Source organism: Ostrinia furnacalis, unplaced genomic scaffold (genome assembly GCF_004193835.3).
Source record: "Ostrinia furnacalis isolate ACB-3 unplaced genomic scaffold, ASM419383v2 OfSCF2350, whole genome shotgun sequence".
In the NCBI taxonomy this organism is placed as follows: domain Eukaryota; kingdom Metazoa; phylum Arthropoda; class Insecta; order Lepidoptera; family Crambidae; genus Ostrinia; species Ostrinia furnacalis.
In genome coordinates, this window is record NW_021132589.1 from 142,247 (window position 1) to 161,328 (window position 19,082).

Here is a 19,082-nt window from a genome sequence, read left to right on the forward strand (position 1 = left end):
TTGTGCGCGACTGAATGACGCTCGGCCCCTTCCGGTGGGTGGTTTCTGTCACAACACGAATGCGCGTCGCGGACCGCACCGCATAATGAGACGCTTGCTCGCATTAGCTTAAGAAATTGACAAGTGAACAATAGCGGGCCAAGGGAAAAAACGAACGCAAAACTGCAGAAAGAGCCGGACAGTGTCGTATCGTATTACCCGACGTAAAATATCTGGGGGAAAGGAATGAGAAACGATCGTTCCATTTAAATGCGGGTAGCTCGGGCGCTCGCGTGCGTTGGTAGCGTGAGAATGCGCTTTATTCGGCACTAGGGCTGCCGACTTACAGGTTTTTACCCTGAATTAGGGGTAAAACATGTATGACGATTCAACTCAATAGCACCCAAATTGGCCACTTAATCATGATAGAGACTCTCGTTGCTACTATATAAAGACAAAGTGCTATGTAATCTTGGTGTAACTGAACACATCTTAGGCTTAGAATTATCTTACCATATGGGCCTGCTTCACAACTGCTGATGAAGCCTAAAAGTAACGTGTCTGTCAGCTGAACTTCAACTTTAGCGTTCTATGGTTCTATGTCAAATAACTACCTGAAAATCTACCAGGAACCGGTCGTATTTTTTCGATAACGATAGTATAGTTAAATCCGGATAACATCTTATAGAGCCTATGTTCTTCAGTAGAGTTAACACTTTGGGGTAAACTCCACCCGCCCTGGCATCCCTGTCTGCGTCGACAGGGCTGCGTCGCGATAAATCAGCTGCGTGGCCGCATCTCGCGGCCCTCATATATCGGCCAGGGGGCACAATGGGTGCGCGGTGACACTGACTCCTGACGCAATTGCTGCTCCGCCGTCCGCTGTCACTCGCCGTCGCCCTACCCTCACTTTATTGTGCTAAATATCTGAATTAATCAGATGAGATAAAACGCTCGCCGGAATTCCGATGCGGTCGCGGTGACAGCTCGATGTATTGTGCTGCGTTAAGTGATCCGCGCTTAAAGAGTTCACGTCTTTTTGCTCGTGCTGGTTGAGGTTTGATAGGCAAATTATATTTTTTGTAACTAGATCCAAGGGTAATCTTCAGGTGAAAAGCAGATGAGTGTTTGAAAATGCAATGAAAAATTTTCCGTATATAGGTATATTCTTCAAACATAAAGTTCTAAACATAAGGGGTAGGTAACTCGGTTAAAATCAGATTTCCATTACTAGAACGTAGCAGATGATAAATCAAAGGTAACTTTCATGATATGTTTTCCACTAATTATGCAGTGGCTAAAAACTTCCAGCGCTTTTTTGCACTAGAAAGCATGTAGCAACGTTGGACTAACATTTTATTCTACCATAGATGTTGTAGACCACTATTCTACATGTACCTTTACTACCTATAAGTACTGTATCAAATACAAAGTAAAGGTCTTCCTAAACTGTAGGTTATGATCGTTTTACGAGGATCTCCTGGCCGCACGTAGCTGACAATCTGACATATGTTTACGGCCCGGCGATGCTCGACACACGATACTTGGCACTGTCTAAACTTGACGGCGCATATTTCCCCTCCCTCTAAGATGGGGGTGATGTTACGCGATGGTATGCAACACTTGTCTTGCAAACCGTAAATCTGTCATAATTGTGAATTAGATAGGTCAAGCGCTCGTGAATGTAGACATACTTGTTGTCCAGTTGACCAGTGTTAGGTTTCTACGACGCTGGATTTCCAGCATTCTTTAATAAGAAAATAAAATATAGTTATACGAGAGTGGGCCTATAGCTAAAGTATGTAGATTGTCTTCTGTTTTGTGCTAGAGTCAACGCTCATACTCAAAAGACTGAATCTAAAAATAATATATTATGTAACTTTTTACATTTCAACAAATAGAGCATTGCAAGATATTTTAAAACAATATAAACTAAATAACACGATAGCACATTCTTCGACAGCAATATCCAACATAGAGTTAATCAATTATTTACACAAGACTATGCAAGTAAGACATTTTTCAAGGGTTTTCAAGAATATCTACCCCCACACTTTAAAATGCTACAGAGCACGTAAAATCCTGTTTAAGTTCAATTTATTGTTTATTTCCACTGATTTCCCAAACATCGCGATCAGCCGTCAGCTGATTAGCAACATGAGCAACAAGTGTCCGATCGTCCATCTCAAATCTAAAATTCCTGAACGGGAGTGCGTGAACGGTTAATTTAAAGCTGCGTCCGAACGCGAATGCGACTGCGATCCGTATCGGGAAGCGAGTTTCAGTTTATCAGTTTCTAGCGGGAACGTCCGCTCTGTTGGGGGGTTAAATGGGGAGAAGAAGCGGGGAGATATAACTACTTAAAGATTTGATCCAAGGACTTCAGATGCTGAACCGGCATCATCGTTTCAGCCAGTGGCAGTCTGGTTTGGATGGACGTGGACCTTCTCCAAGGAACGCCACAAAGATCGATCGACTGAAGTGACGATTTTCCGCCTTTCTCTAGCCCTACCAGCCATTTTATTGAAAACAGGCTATCTTGATACAGGAGAAACTGTGATCAATCAAAAAACCAAGTTAGTGGTCCCTCTAGCACAGGCACTTATTTACTTTAGCTTGAAGAAAGTTAATGGGAATACAAAGTTATTTGCGCGCTAGATTACGTAACGTTTACGTTAAAAAAAAAAACCGACTCCAAAAAACAAACACTAAAAGTTGAAAAATAATTACCTACTAATTACTTATTTATTAGGACGAATTAATATTTATGTTATACCATGATTGATACTTCTGGAGTCGGTGCCAAGATTATGAAACGTGTGAAGTTTGCCTGCACCGACTCCAAAAGTATCAATCATGGTATAACATAAATATTAATTCGTCCTAATAAATAAGTAATTAGTAGGTAATTATTTTTCAACTTTTTAGTGTTTGTTTTTTGGAGTCAGTTTTTTTTTTTATAAAAATTTACTTATTTCTTGCTTTTTAGTTAACTAATTATTACCTTGATGTTACCACTGAAGGCAGTACATTGAGACTATATTCTTCATGTCAAGTGTAAAATAATATTCCCTACAAAATACAGGTTATCACATCGGCAACCTAAAAAGACCTTAAACCGTCAGCCTACCTTAAAAACATGAAATAATACAACTGTGGGTCTAATTGTACCTATAATATTTAAAAAATTATCCTCCAACACCTAAGCGTTAAGGAGTTGTACCTACCATGACCAGTTCATCATGATGAGATGATGACCATCTGATGCAAGTACTTGAATAAATTTAGAAACTATGGTTATTTATAAAATTTAAAGAATTATCCTCCAACTCCTAAGCATTAAGGAGTTGTACCTTCTATCATCAGCTCATCAATATGAGATGATGATTTTCAGGAGCAAATACTTGAATAACTTAAGAAAAGGTTTGAAAAACGATATACGTGCCTATAAAATTTGAGGGTTGCCCTCGATTTCCCTAGGATCCCATCATCAGATCCTGACTTGGTGACAATGGGACCACCTCAGAAGTGTACCCTATCGAACAAAAAAAGAATTTTGAAAATCGGTCCACAATTGACGGAGTAATCGGTGAACATACATAGAAAAAAAAAACCTCCTCCTTTTTTGAAGTCGGTTAAAAACCGTTATCGTCTTACGGTAAATGTAGCATCATTTACCTTAAAAAATCGTTTTGACAAATTACATGGCTGTTAAAGCGAAACGTATCATCGCACGAGACGATACTATTTGTTAGCTGAGCATACCGCTACCTCTTCATGTTTGGACCTCCTCGTTATAAATAAAATTAAAATTGCAAAATTTCCAACAATTTCACATATGGGCTGCGCAGTAGATGATCTTGCGCAGCTCGTCTTATCGGCACAATTTGACGTCTCGTGAGGTATTCCACTTGTCCCGTATCAACATAATTTATGTTGTTATTACAAGTGATTAATGTATAATTGGTTCTTGGTGAACGGCAACTAGCCGTTTCACACCTACCTACTTTATTAATTTAAACGATTTTTTGCAGTAATCAATGACATCGTTTGAGAGGCTGTTTTTTTCTGGTCTACGGTAATGAATTTCGTATTAATTTATCAAAATAAGTGGATCATTTTAGGAAGAAGTAGGTAAATACAGGAATACGAGAAATGTATTTTAGAAAAACCTGTTTGTCCGTATGTGGTTGTACCAACGGTTTCGATAAATAATGAGGAGACAAAGCTACAACTTATTAGGAAAATTTCCAATATTGTATCCCTGGTAGGTAGGTAATTTCGTAGAATCTATAAAAGTAATCTGCTAATGTTTGTCACATAAAGATCTATCTTTGCATTACCGAATAATAATAGGTATGTCAGCAACATTAAAAATCTTAAAATAGTAAAAACTACTTATTCTTACTACTAGCGGCCGCCCGCGACTTCGTACGCGTGGATCCCGTTTTACCCCCTTCATCTATCTTACGCGGTTTAGATTTTTTCATACAAATGTTTTTTCCCGCTAACTCCCGTTCCCGTGGGAATTTTGCAATATCCTGTTGTAAGTAAGCTTTGAGTTTACTAAGGTACCTGCATGCCAAATTTCAAGCGTCTAACTTAAGCGGTTTAGATTTTTCATACAAATGTTTTTTCCCACTAACTCCCGTTCCCGTGGGAATTTTGCAATATCCTGTTGTAACTAAGCTTTAAGTTTACTAAGGTACCTGCATGCCAAATTTCAAGCGTCTAACTTAAGCAGTTTAGATTTTTCATACAAAAGGATTTTCCCGCTAATTCCCGTGCCCGTGGGAATTCCTAAGTATCCTATAACCTGCCCAGGAGTACGAAGAATAATTGTACCAAGTTTCGTTAAAAACCGTCAAGTAGTTTTTGTTTCTATAAGGAACATACAGACAGACAGACAGACAGACAGACAGACAGACAAAAATTTTACTGATTGCATTTTTGGCATCAGTATCGATCACTAATCACCCCCTGATAGTTATTTTGAAAATATATTTCATGTACAGAATTGACCTCTCTACAGATTTATTATAAGTATAGATAAAAAACATGAAGGAGCGATATCTCACTACAAAAAGCAAATCCGAACATCAGACGTTATCAATCCATTTATTTATTGAAAGCCTCATTAAAATTAATGTTACTAGCGTCTGTTTTATAGATTTTGAACTCGATGAGCTATTTCTTCCTGGAGAGCCTTCTGTACGCAAGTCATGTCCCGAGTTCACTTATTATCGTCACATATTATCGTCACATATTATCTTTCTCAGCGTGTACAGGATGAGTTTCTGTTTTGCCTTGGATATTACTGTGTGCAGGATTTCATTGTTGCTACTCTTATGGTTGATGTACCACATGCATGTAAATGTGTGAACCATCTTAGCTATATCTTTGTTTACGTGGTCGAAGGATACCGTCTTCTCTGTGTCTCCCATTTTTTTGGTGTGTTATGTTTTCACAGATTGAACTCTGTCCAATTGAGGAATTCTTTTGTGATTCTTTTCTTTGATGAAGACTTAGTTATGGATGTTTATGATTATTTGATTTTATTTACATTACATTGATTTCTCATGTGATTTGTGATCAGCTGCATTTAATATAATTGTTTAGTAGATTAATATGACCTCAGCAGTTATGTTTTTGGTTACTCTTCTTTGAAATCACAAAGTTCTTCCACTTCAACATCCGAATCGTTGTACATGCTGTATAAGACTATTGCAAATATCGCATAGTGGAACAAGAGCGCTATATCCATTGCGGACGCGCATTTAATTAACGTAGATGAATATCATTTATTTATTACATTTTCATTTATGGGCAACTGGTAATGCAATTAGTAATTTTCCAAGTAAGTTATCAAGTGTCATATTACAATGACAGGCTCCTGACAGTGCGACAGATATTAGTGATATATGGCGTACATAACAGGCAATGAGGTTGCGTAAAAACCACCATCGATTGCATTAATTATGTCCCTACGAGAACTGGTTACATGATTATAGATGGAGTCCGGCTGGGTACCTACAATGTTGCTTACAATTATCCAATACGAGAAAAGTCGCAGGGCATTTTCAAGAGACGCCCGGGGCCCAGCACGTGCTCTCGATTGACTGAGCGGAACGGCTTCCAAGTATTTTTACGTGGCAAAAACGCTCGCGTTATGGAAGCCATACAACCTTCATGTGTGAATCGATTGATTCAATCGGTTTTATTGATCGATTGGCAACTCCGCTGAATTATTCAGTGGACACGAATATCGAGAATTCCGAGCGCTCGTGGCCCCGCAAAAAGTCCGTCATCAGGTACCGGGGTATAATCGCGCGCGTCGTGGGAGTGGTTCGGCGCAGGGCATATTTCGAGGTTGCAGTTGGAAAAAGCGGGCGCTCGGTGATGAGAATGTCATGTCGCCCGTTTCCAACGACATATTTGCGAGTCGGAGCTGCGTTTTGTTATAATTACGGGGCATAACGCGGGCGGCGCGCGCGGAATGCTCGCTCTGTGCACGCCGCGCCGAATGCTCGCTCTGTGCACGCCGCGCCGATTTATAATGACGAGTTAGTGTTGGGGCCGCGGCGTCGATCGACAACGGGGCTGCGGGGGAAAAAACGCAGCGTCCAAAGCACAGTCCAAAATTAAAAGTCAGATCATCGCGTTTCAAGCAGCTAGCAAGATCACAGTTCCTACTTGAAATTGATGTTCGCAGAGACAAAATTCCCACCTCATAGCACAGTAAGCAAGCAAAACTTAACTTTGTTTAATTCTATATGATATTATCAATTGGTGCCCTCGTAAATGAAGAAATTGACGAAATTGCAAACACAAATGGCTGCTAGATTTTATGAGATTCATCGCCGATAAATTGATGAATTTAAGATCGCTCTCCTATTTTTTTTTTGCGAGGTTCGAGCACACTCCAGGCTGTCTGTACTTTCCCGGCTGTGCTGGCGGCATCCGCGGGGCGGACCTGTTCCCATGCACCTCGCCCCCCACCACCGACGCCACTTTTTACCCCACTCCGCTAAACGACTAGCGAAATATCTCGAAATTGACATTCCTCTCATAATTCCACCGGAGGACGCATCCTGCAAAAATTTAATCACTGCCCGATAAAAATGCCTATGATCGGTGTAATTGCTTGGCCTTGGTTGGGGTGTGTCGCTTTTTTGTCGCGTCAATTATATAAATTGTGAGTGCAATAAATTTCTTAGTATCTCTGGGCCGGGTGGCGGTTGTCGCGTCGCGTCGCGGGAATGCAGCGTCGCGTTGCAGCCCAATTAGCGGGCGATACGCGCGATGCGATTGCCCGTCAGCGACTGCGCTGGCTTATCTAATCTGCCTTGCGGCTATCACTGGACTAAGATGCATGTGTGGAATTATAAGGATTGGAATAAAGTTTAGGATGATGAAGTTCTTATAAGCTTCGGTAGGCTATCATTTACCAAAGCCACAATAGTTAGTGCTTAATAAAGAAAACCTAAGTATCAGGTTTTTTTTCATCTTAGAAACAAACTTGTATTTTAGTGGGTGATACATGAACCCACTGCAGTGTAAGAAGCGTTGCTGACTGGCTATCGCGTTGCGCGTATCGGTCGCTATTGATTGCAAACTGCAACGCTGCAACGCGACGCTGCATTCTCGCGACTGCAACGCGACACAGCGTCGCACTACCTTACTTGCTATACCTACTAAGACTGGTAGAGCTAACGACACTCAAGCTTTAAAATACAGATTTCTTTATAATCAGTTTTTAAATGTTGTTACAAACAAAATGCTTAATGCCCAATGGGGCAGCAAAGTTTTAGATTGCAGGCCACAAGGGGGGCCGAAGACCTCATACACGTTAGGTAGCGGGAAGGTGCTGGATGCAGGTCGCCGTACCAACCGATCATTATAGAAATCATTGGGGGAGGCCTATGTTCTACAGTGGACGTCCTATGGTCAGCCATAGGACGTCAATTAGGTATAAATTAAGAACCATCATCATCATATCAATATGATAATTTATATTATTATTTTATACCTAATCAAAAGTAAGCAAGCAGTAAATATCCGCTCAGGCACAAACATAAAGTTTTCAAGTGTAACGAAGCGAGACTGCAAAGGATCTGCGACTGCGCATTGTAACCAGTGACCTGATTACAATGTCCTATTGTTGAATCGAATGCTCTCAATGATGCTTTATGTTATGTAACGTTTGTAACCTTAACATGTCATTCATTTATGTCATTGATGATCCGACAATGGCATCAAAAAGTAATCGTGGACATCCACGATAAACTACATAGATATTGTAGAGTTCAGACGTAGTGTGTGAAGAACGTTCTTTTTCAGGTGATTGTTGTCTTAAAATCGATAACTTTCAGTGGCGTCAACTTATTCTCCTGTCTTCTGTAGCACCTTGTAGCCTTACTAACACTTATAGCATTAAGTACTTTTGCTAAGGAGCTCCATTATTTGGCTCACATTTTCAGTAACTTTCATATTAATTGTTATAGTAGTGCGTGTTATCGTCATCATAAGGTAGTAAAAACTAAAAAACGTGCTAAAACCCACGTGGCGTTAATCTAACATGTGTCAACACAATCGTTAAAAATAAACAACAATAGCGGCCAATAAAGTCGTCGACCCAACAAAAACCGATGTCCGGCGCATATTCAGTAGACTCCATCAATTTTAACATTATGCATGCCGGCTGAATATTCACGTCGGTTGACCCGCCATTAATTGTTATAGCCGAGAGCCTCTCGGTTACGTGAAATACAGTCGGTAAGATCGGCGAGCGCTGCAAAATTATTGCAAGAGTAAAATTCTCTTTTAGTCTGTAGCATATTATTCTGTATTTCTTTGAATTTAAAACGGCTCTATGGCTGTTTAGGGAGCTGCTACGACATGAAATGTCAGTCCAACAGTTGTAATTATAAATTAATAAACGAAAGTGGGCATGAAAATGGTCTGAAAAACTAATTTGTTTTGGCTAATTTATGTTTTGAGATTTAACTGTTTATTTATTCAATTTATTTGTTTTGAGTAAGATTTATTTAATTAGTTTCTAATTAGATACTCAATTACAATTTAATTATTATTACTGACGGGATTGCTACTGTGTACCTTAATTTTAAGTTTCCGATATTTCGGTACTGTTGCAAGTGCCATGGTCACGGAGTAACTGAGAAAACTTGCAAGTGAGATGTTATGAGCAGACATATCTCGGTCGACTCGGTCTACCCTTTCAATTACAATTGCCTGCTCTGTATTTTGCCTATGACATTAACTTGGAAACTCAGTCACACTGTAGCGTGTAATACGCTAATAAATGGACCCCAACTAATGCTGGCGAACAAGCTGGCCAACCTCACTGTCTGTATGTACTTCAGTTATGGTTTATGGATGGGCCTTCGATTCGTAAAGCTCATCGCCGTTTATTACAGCGTGTGAATATTGATATTTGGGTCAACTGCTTCACTATGACGCTCTTTAGTTAACTCCATATTCCTTCGACCACTCGCTATTGTCAACGTGTCGCCTATAAACACGAAACAATAATTTTATGTGTTAGCACTTATTTATATTTAACGCCTGTTAGTGTTCAGATACAAGCATTATGTGGCTCTATGGTGCTTTGAGGTTTTAGTGTCGACCTCCAAGGATATGTTACGGTCTGTGTGGTTCGGCTTACGTAACTAAATGGTTTTCTCACTCTGTGCCTATTGTGTGAAAACAGATGCTGCAGATACCTAACTAAATGAGATAGATTACCTAACTAAATGAGGGCTTAGGGAATTCTTTTGTCTTTTATATTATAACTAGCTATTGAGAATTTCAGTTTCAATTCCCGGTCAATTTGAAAATCATCCTGTATGTGTGTCACAACAATCATTTACTTACTTATTTTTATTGAACTGATCCACACGATAGAAGAAGGAAAAGAAGACTGCATCTTATTTGCCTTTTCAATCATAATATTTTCTTCCACAGACACACGGGAAACGGGGTTCGTGAACGCGATCACAGCGGCCGGCGTGACGTACGCGATCACGCGCGCGTGCACCGCCGGTTCGCTGCTCGAATGCTCTTGTGAAAAGGTAATCCCCGAATAAGCAGGTTATTAGACAGACTCCCCCTGAAGTGTGCATGATTTCAGAATCACCCTCACAGGCTTTCAGAATCACTAAGTCACAAATTGTGTGACCATATTTTTTCACGGTGTGGGAGATACAGGTGGCATGAAAAACAGAGCTTCTAATTCTGAAGTCTTTTAATGTAATAAAAACTCTTCCTCCCGCACAATTCCACTATCGATTTACTATGCATAAAGACAGGACATACAATTTAAACACCGCTGAATCTTAATTTGAGTTCGTTCGTTCGTTTCAGCCAAATGACGTACACTGCTGAACAAAAGCCTCCCCCAAAGATTTCCATAACGACCGATCCTGTGCTCCATGCACCTACGCTCTTCCCGCTACCTTCACCAGATCGTTGGTCCACCTAGCGGGAGGCCTGCCTACTAATTTGAGTATATCTACCTAAAGCAGAGAAGCTTACAGTGCAAATCTAACAGCGCACCTTTCCAGGGCGTGCCGAAGCCACGTCGTGGCCGCGGGTCAGCCGTGACCCTGCCCCCTTCTGACGTGCCGACCGACCGCTGGCAGTGGGGCGGCTGCAGCGACAACGTCCGCTTCGGCCTGAAGAAGTCCAGGGAGTTCATGGACAGCCGGTACCGAAAGCGGAGCGACATCAAGACCCTGATCAAGCTGCATAATCATAACGCTGGGAGGTTGGTTAGTAAGATTTTTTTAGACATCATTTCATGCCAGTAGATTTTTTTTCTAATGTTGGATGCCATAGATTCTTCTTGATAATAAATAAAACGATAGTAGACATGATTTACAATTATTCGAATTATGACAATAGTTTTTAAATAGGTGCCATCAATTTGTATTTTATTGTTAGAAAACTTTAGTGGGCTAAAAACAATTTCGGATGGAGAGATTACGGATACATAATGTTGTGCCATACGTCCTATTTAGACATTCACTTAAATGCCTCTTGGTTAATGTGGAGTAACTTTTCAAATAGTGAAAGACTTTTTCAGACTCACTCTTTATAAAATAACTTACTAGACGTAAATTATATTTTCCAAAATAGTTCAAATATTATATTTTTTCAGGCGATCAAAAACAATATGAAAGTAGAATGCAAGTGCCATGGATTATCAGGTTCCTGCACGCTTCGAACCTGCTGGTTGCGAATGCCAACCTTCAGACAAGTCGGCGACAAGTTGAGAGACAGATTCGAAGGTGCTGCTAAGGTAATTTGAACATGCAAAAGAACCATTTTTCTAATTAAATTATATGTAATTAATAAATATTTAATAAGCTCCATAAAAGCCTTTAGCTTCGGCGCCGGCTATAATAAGTAAATTTTGTAAGATCTTTTAAACTTCCAACAATAACCTGCGGTACTTCAAGCAAATATTGGGACGCTCTAATTTCCAAAGCTGTAAATCCTAAAGCAAACATTTCCTCAGGTAATAGCCAGCAACGACGGTGACAGCTTCATGCCCGAGAGCCCAAGCATCAAAAGGCCCGGGAAAAAAGACATAATCTACTCAGAAGAATCCCCAGACTTCTGCAGTCTCAACATGAAGACTGGCTCTCTGGGCACCCACGGGCGCCAATGCAACGTCAGCTCAGCGGGCACAGACAGCTGCGACCAACTCTGCTGCAGACGCGGCTACAAGCAAACGACGGTCAAAGAGACTGAAAACTGCAACTGCCAATTCAAATGGTGTTGCGAAGTCTTATGTGAAACGTGTTATGTGAAACGAGACATACAAACATGCCTTTAATGTGATAATGTATTAAATGTTTAATATTGAAACCACTCATGAAATTTCTATATTTATTAAACTTTCTTTACGTTTATTGACGCTTCTTTAAATTAGGTAGCGTTTTCTTTTATTTATATATCTTTTTTTTGCGTCTACGATCATCATCGGTGCCGTAATCTGAAAGTTCGGCAAGAGGATCCTTTATTTTAGGAGGATTACCCTTTAGAGCAAATTTTGTAAAACGTGTTTTTACTATTGATTGTTGATTTTCATCTTTTTCCTGTATATATTCATCGTCGTCATTTTTTTGTATGTATTCATCATCATTTTCATCGTATTCTGGTTCTTCGTCATTGTTATTTATTGTCTCATCGTATTCTAATGAATGATGAGGTTCATTATCAGGCAAACCAAGATATTTATTGGGTTTCTTTCTAGGTTCCTGGTCATCTTCTTTCTCAGTTCGATACTTGTTAAAGTTAGTTCCAGGTTTAAAAAGCTTTTTGCATTCTGGTGCTTTAACATTGCCTTGTTTTCTAGAGATATAATTGTAAAGCATTCTGATTTTCAAGACATCTGCGTAACTAAAGCCTTCACCTTCGCCTACTGGGAAGTCAACTGTTTTCTGTCAAGTTATAAAATTTTCTGTTAATGCGTTGGATAATTAAATAATCAAAGTCTGTGTTAATTCGTTGGATGATAAATATACATTTCAAATGAAAATTACTTACTTTGGGTTCGATTGTTGCGGAGCCGTCAATGCTATGTTTGTGAAAATTATAGTGACCTGCACTGCTGAAGTCATATTCAAGGTCGTGGAAAAGCCAATCCCTGTCGTGCAACTTCGTATACAAGTATTGTTTTCCTAATTGAGAAAATAGTTCCATTTATAAGTACTGACAGTGCGGTATGAGCTTGTAATTATATGAAATAGTCAAATTGATTATGAGCTTACCTGGAAGTATTTTATCTGTATGCACTTTTACATAATTGTCGCGGTCTGGTGCGTTGTGTTGAGGTGGAACTCCAGCTATCGCTAAAACCACTTCAGCAAGTTCTCCTCCGTTACAAATACAGTCGTATCCGAGGACTACTTTCTGTAATAAAGAAAAAAAATGACTTTTCAATGTAAAGCGATGATCAGACGATTTGCTAACAGCTCAGCTTTTAAAGCCTATGTCAAAGTAGACAGTAATTCCCCGGAACTACTCAAGCTTCACTGGTTGGGTTACATTGGAGGCCAAAGTTATTTTACCTTAACTTACCAAATTAGTCTCAAAATATCAAAGTAACTAAAGCCCGTGAGCACGTAGAATTTTGTCCAATGACCCTAAGCTACCCATCCTTATCGCTCGCACACTCACTGCAGGCGCCCGTCGCACAGTCGCGACGGCAATATAATTACGCGCGAGCGATAAGGATGGGTAGCTTGGGGTCATTGGACAAAATTCTACGTGCTCACGGACCAGGTTTTAGAAACAGGATGAAGTAGCTAATGGATAGTAGTATCTTAAATGTCATAAAGCTTTAGAAACATACCTGAATCCCCTCGTTTGTGAAGTTCTGAATACTGTGATCGGTACACCCCAACAGCCCCCTTCTGTTGACGAAGAAGACCCATCTCGAGCCGTCATTAGGGGGGATGGGCAGCTCTAAGAAGTGCAGGCCAGTTACACCGCTGGTGACGTCAAGGTAGCGGCGCATCCGATCGCGGAGGACTTTGTCTATAATAAGTAAGTAAGTTAAAGATAAATTGTAATAAAACTGAATATGTAATAAACAAAGATCAGAAAGCAAACACTTGAGAAAAGTATGACACAGGATTGGAGATTAACGGGAAAAGGCTTTTTTCAGCAATAGTGTTATTGAAGTTAGCATTTGTAAAACCTAATGATGACGATGATGATTTTCAAGCTATAATTTCAATTACTTCAAAACTACCTATACTTTGCAGTTAAAATAAGTTTAGCAATCTTCATTATCTAAACATGAAATTAAAAATAAACCTACCAAAAGAAAAGTCGTCAATATAATACGATATGATCCCTTTCGGCCAGAGTTTGAACTTCTTTATTTCATCGTCGGTTAAGTCGAATCCTGGCTCGATCACATTCAGCGTGCTCACTGATACCCTGTCTTGAAGGACACTTGTGGACCATCTGGCTGGTATTTTCTTTATACTTTCACCTATGACATAATAAAATATGATTATAAATAACTTGGAAAAATTGAACTGCCTAAGTCGCCTGGCAAGCGAAAGTTCGTGGGTTCGATTCCCACTTTAGGCAGTTAGATTTTTTCAAGTTACTTATAATTTAGTTTGAGATGCAACTCTTAACGCTAGACATGTTAATAACTATAAAATAAGTGTGTAGATAAAATAAACATTTACCTACTAATTAACAAATTGACCACGTACTTATTAAGCACGACAGAGAGGAAAATGAAGTAATGAAAATGATATTAATTCTGACATAAATTAATGTTAATAGTCTGCACTTCCAAGAATATAAAAAATGTGCAGAGATTTTTTTAGCATTTGTAAAAAAAATTAATTAGATTTTTAATAATCCTTATTAAACAGAAATCAAAAGCTGGTCAGTAACATACAGAGTAGCCAGGGAGTTGACGTTCAAAGCTAAAATTTAGATTCCTTACATAAAGGTGTCCCAATCCCCCATTTGATTTTTTCATGATCAGAAAACTTAACAAACGTAAGAACTGTCGTCGATACGCAAAAAGAAATCGTATAATGTAAGTTAACGTATATTTATAACCAGAAGAAGTTGAGGTGTAGAGAGGAATGCCCGCATCAGTAGTCAGTGGGACCACCTGGGGACCAAACCCGCTCCACATGTGAAATGAGTGGACTTCTTTAGTATATGAATGAGTCATTGGTCTCTTAATGGGTCTTAAAGTTATGACTTTCATCAGGTTCAAGTCGCCAAGATTAATTGCCAAGTTAAATTTTAACTACGAAATAAAGCACCTATAGATAATAAAGAAATATGGTCTTAATGTCCTTCCTGAAACGCTGTATATGTGTGTGGACTGCTTACCCATTCATACCTGAGCATAGCGCAGATTTTTTGTATTTTAAATCTTTATCAAGTAATTAATCTACACTTAATATAGCTGCCACAGAATACACATGCTGAGTGGCTGCCATTTTGGTTCAAATTAAACAAACTATCATAAAATCTATGTAAGTAAATATGTTGTAGTCTAAGGATTTTTTAATAAATAAATAGAAAATCTTTCTTTCTAATATTATTTAATTCATCGTTTGTATTGAACACGCTCCGACACTAGTGCTTCAATTTCTAAAATTCTTTCACCGTTAGAATCCTACATTATTTCTGCTGAACATAGGTAGTACAATAAGTTCACTGTGTCAGCTAGTGATGTTACAATTGCATACAGATTAATTTAATCAAAAATTGGAAAAAGGGATATTCGATACGAAAAATAGCTTTCACTAGTATAGAAATCATAATAGAGACTGAAAAAAACATAAAAGCAACGTTTTTCAGACAAACGGCAATTACTTCTATTTAAACTAATTTTCGAATATACCTAAGTTCGTATTCTATAATGTAATGTAAAAGCAAAACACTAACCACTTGTAAGTAGTCCGTTCAAAACACACACGAGGCATATTTGTAACGCGTTTTTTAACATTTTCCGCCGCGAACCAAGTAAGAACATTTTATTTATTCCCTTACATTTATGGTGAGCGCATAAACGGCAATAGAATTCAAATCGTAACTCTGATAAGAAATAAGGATACCACAGTTATTTTCTTGCGGTTGTGAAATATATGCGCGGATGGTGGAAAACTAGTAAGTATAATAGAGTTAGGAAGAGTAGGTTCAGGGCCTTACGCGCTCCTGCACACGACGCCGCTACCGCGCCGCCGCCGCGCCGTCGCCGCGCCTTTGCACTGGTTATACGTGCCGCGTGAACACCGCTGCCGCGCCGCCGCCGCGCCGCGGGCGAAATTATGCTTTGATGGCGCGATGGCAGCGCGGCGGCGGTTTTACTCGGTGTCGTGTGCAGGAGCGCTACGAGTAGTCGCGGAAGTCTAAGGCTACGGCCGGTACTCGCGACACCCCCACTCGGGCAATGACGGAACGCCAAGGAGGTTTTAGTGGGTATAATACCCCGTCCTTTTCAGGAAGGAGCAGCGCCAGGAGTCCCACACACCACCCTGTTCCCCGGCAGTAGTGATGGTGTGCAAAGCATTTTCTCCAGGACAAAAAGGCCCTTAAGTAGAGATCTACCCTTATTGAGATTCTACACATTTGTTTTTTCGATTACACAATGAATCGCCTGCTAAAATGTCTTTTCAGGGTTCAGGCTTGTTCGTTTCAGCCAAATGACGTCCACTGCTGGACAAAGGCCTCCCCCAAGGTTTTCCACAATGAACGGTCCTGCGCTACCCGCATCCAGGCTCTTCCCGCGACCTTTACCAGATCGTCGGTCCACCTAGTAGGAGGCCTGCCCACGCTACGTCTTCCAGCCCGTGGTCGCCACTCGAGAACTTTCCTGCCCCAACGGCCATCGTCTCTACGAGCTATGTGCCCCGCCCACTGCCACTTGATTTTAGCAATTCTGCGAGCTATGTCGGTTACTTTGGTTCTCCTGCGGATCTCCTCATTTCTGATTCGATCACGCAGGGAGACTCCGAGCATAGCCCGCTCCATCGCCCTTTGGGTGACCTTGAGCCTTCTTATGAGGCCCATCATACATCATACATCAGGCTCACATTCAGAATTTTTAAAATGTTACACGATTATAAGTATTTCAAAGTTAGTAAGGTACAAGTTATGTTATCTTTTTACTGAAACATGTGTCAGAGTTATATAAGAGATTACAAGAAGGCTACCCCTTTTTCTTCTGCGGGCAGCGCAAAAACGGTCTTTATGGAAATCCTAGGTCTTTGTCCAAAAGTGGACGTCATGGTTTCCGCAGAATAACAGCGTCATGTTCTGGGTTTTATTACCACAGAGCATGACCCATGCTGAGCGGTGGCCAATTTTGGTTCAAACTACTTGTGCATTCTTACTTTTTTATCTGTGTTGTTGATGTTAAGTTGGAACCAAAATAAACGATTTTCTTTCTTTCTGTCATGTGGCTTTAAAAACTTTTTCAGCGTGCGGTGAGCATACTGAACTTGTCTCCAGTATGTATGTTGTACATTCATGGCTTAGATTAATGTACAGTCACGTCTCGGACTACATGGAAAATTCAGTCCGCATCAATACTTACCAAGTCAATATTTAGTGCATCTCAGGTAGAGTGGGTTTATTTCTTAGGTATATTTATTTACTGAGGACTTGCTGTTTTACCCAAAAAGTCTATCAGCAATGTATTAGGTATTACATATTATCCATTCCCAAATACAAGTAAACAATTAGCATTATTTAAGAGTGACGATCTTAAGAGTAGTTTTACAAAATTTTATGAATGTATACTTACCTAAAATTGTGGTTATTCATAAAATCAAGATTTTGAACAGTGACTCAGAATCCGAAGCTGTGATTGTACTTACATGCTTTTTGTGGTAATAAAAAAGGATGACCTTAAAAAATTGTGTCTGTCGCCACATTATCACTCCATAATGTCTCGCTGCATACGTGTCAAAGATGATTCCGGCGATACACAATCGCCACCACCATCACGGCGACAACAATTCGTGCTCAAAGTTTACTTAGGTATTTTATCAGCCCGCCTTCAAAATGATCACTTCCTTGCAAAAATACTCTCGCGTGAAAAATTATTCACGCTATTTCAGACTCGGTTACGCCATTCGTATCCCTTATGACAGATTTCTCAGTTCATAAACATAAATTTTCCAACGTGCGCGATACTCGTGGGAACATGCCCCCCGGAGCCTCACGACCACCAACACCGATCGACTTTTCACTTTCGACATGTCGTGCCATTCGATTATCAACCCTTCACCGGCAAACTTAAAACTCAATTCAACATATTCCCGAAGCTTTTGTTAGAAAATAAAGCTGTTTCAGAAAATTGCGAGCTATCGAAAGCGACCTCAACGGTTGCGCTCACAATAAAACAAAATGGTGGAGATATGACAGTTTCATATCGGAATGCCTTGCATGAATAAATAAAATGAAAACATCGTCGTATATCGGGCAGTGGACATCTGAAGGGTTGTACCGAGCGGCGGAACGCTCGTCTGGCGGTGTTTCGATTCTTTTGTCTCTTTCAGACGTGATATTACGTGAGTAAGAAGGCAATATGTGATTGTAGTTCGATTTTGTTGTACAATCCGTGATATGGGCCGTAAAGTACGACCAACACGGCAAATGTCGACAGATAATGTCTAATGGAGTTGTTACTTGCTTGTAGTTCACGATGATGATACGTCATGAAATACAATGTTAAGTTAAACCGAAGATTTACAATGTAAAGTATCGCTTTATGGGTTTCAACATTCGTATTGTTCGAGTCAATTTTGTCTCATTTCGACCCAGCAATAAAGTTTCGAATTCTTGATATTGCTATCGGAACTTACGGCCTTAAAATCTTTATATTCTTGTAATTTTCAGATAAATATTTAGTAGAGTTTAGGGAGGGAAAAATATTTACAGAACTTATTATTGAAAGTTAGTATGAAACATTTTCGTAAATCATTGTAACTTTTCATATAACTGCTGCTTTTATTTCTTTACAAAATATAGATCAAAAGCTCTAACGATCTAGTAAGCTTCCTGAAAGCTTTGCTCTTGACCGAATGTAATAATGTGTAGGTATTAAGTATATTTATATTTGTATTAAACATCTTTTACTGGGATCATTCGTAGGAGGTAATGTAAAAATAAAAACATTTATTTTGATCAATTTTGTATTTTTAGTAACAACTAATCAATATTTAGTTATAAATAGATACTGCTAATGTACAACCAATTCTATAATATGTGTCAACCCCAAAAGTGGTTATTGGACGAAATATATTTCAAAAAGGTACATACATTTATTTATACAACAATAAGATTTGAGATTCAGATAAGTTCAGCTGATTTCAATTGTATACTTCACCTAAGATTAACAATTAAAATGCTAGTTACATTCGCATAAATAACTTAAAATAAAAGACCTATTTACATGCGTAAAAATGTACATTCATATTTGATTTATAATGGAAAATGTTGTATTTAAAATGGGGAATAAAGCGTCATTATTAAAAAATAAAATGGCACCGATCAAATTTTAGAATGCGGAATACACTGGT

General features: G+C 39.4%; 2 protein-coding genes across 3 annotated transcripts in view; one reads left to right on the forward strand and one right to left on the reverse strand.

Moving 5' to 3' along the window:
- Wnt6 (Wnt oncogene analog 6) overlaps window positions 1-11,915 on the forward strand; it is a 40,657-nt gene extending 28,742 nt beyond the window's left edge. For both annotated transcript variants that reach the window (XM_028307823.1, XM_028307824.1), the window contains 4 exons: window positions 9,964-10,070; window positions 10,563-10,769; window positions 11,159-11,299; window positions 11,519-11,915. In XM_028307823.1, coding sequence (XP_028163624.1) covers window positions 9,964-10,070; window positions 10,563-10,769; window positions 11,159-11,299; window positions 11,519-11,839 — 776 coding nt within the window. In that variant the 3' untranslated portion in view covers window positions 11,840-11,915. The remainder of the gene's footprint in view (window positions 1-9,963; window positions 10,071-10,562; window positions 10,770-11,158; window positions 11,300-11,518) is intronic.
- A 33-nt stretch (window positions 11,916-11,948) lies between these two features.
- On the reverse strand, window positions 11,949-14,884 carry LOC114355118 (uncharacterized). The gene is made up of 6 exons (XM_028307800.1): window positions 14,881-14,884; window positions 13,832-14,008; window positions 13,361-13,545; window positions 12,777-12,918; window positions 12,553-12,686; window positions 11,949-12,446 (listed from the first exon to the last, which is right to left on the reverse strand). Exons 1-6 carry the CDS (start codon window positions 14,882-14,884, stop codon window positions 11,949-11,951), a joined length of 1,140 nt encoding a protein of 379 aa, XP_028163601.1.
- Window positions 14,885-19,082: the final 4,198 nt, after the last annotated feature.

Bases quoted from the DNA above. Each gene is read 5' to 3' on its own strand.
- LOC114355118 (XM_028307800.1), bottom strand. The intron at 12,687-12,776 runs GTAAGCTCATAA...TTTCTCAATTAG, and splicing joins TACAGATAAAATACTTCCAG to GAAAACAATACTTGTATACG. The intron at 12,447-12,552 runs GTAAGTAATTTT...ATAACTTGACAG, and splicing joins CCGCAACAATCGAACCCAAA to AAAACAGTTGACTTCCCAGT.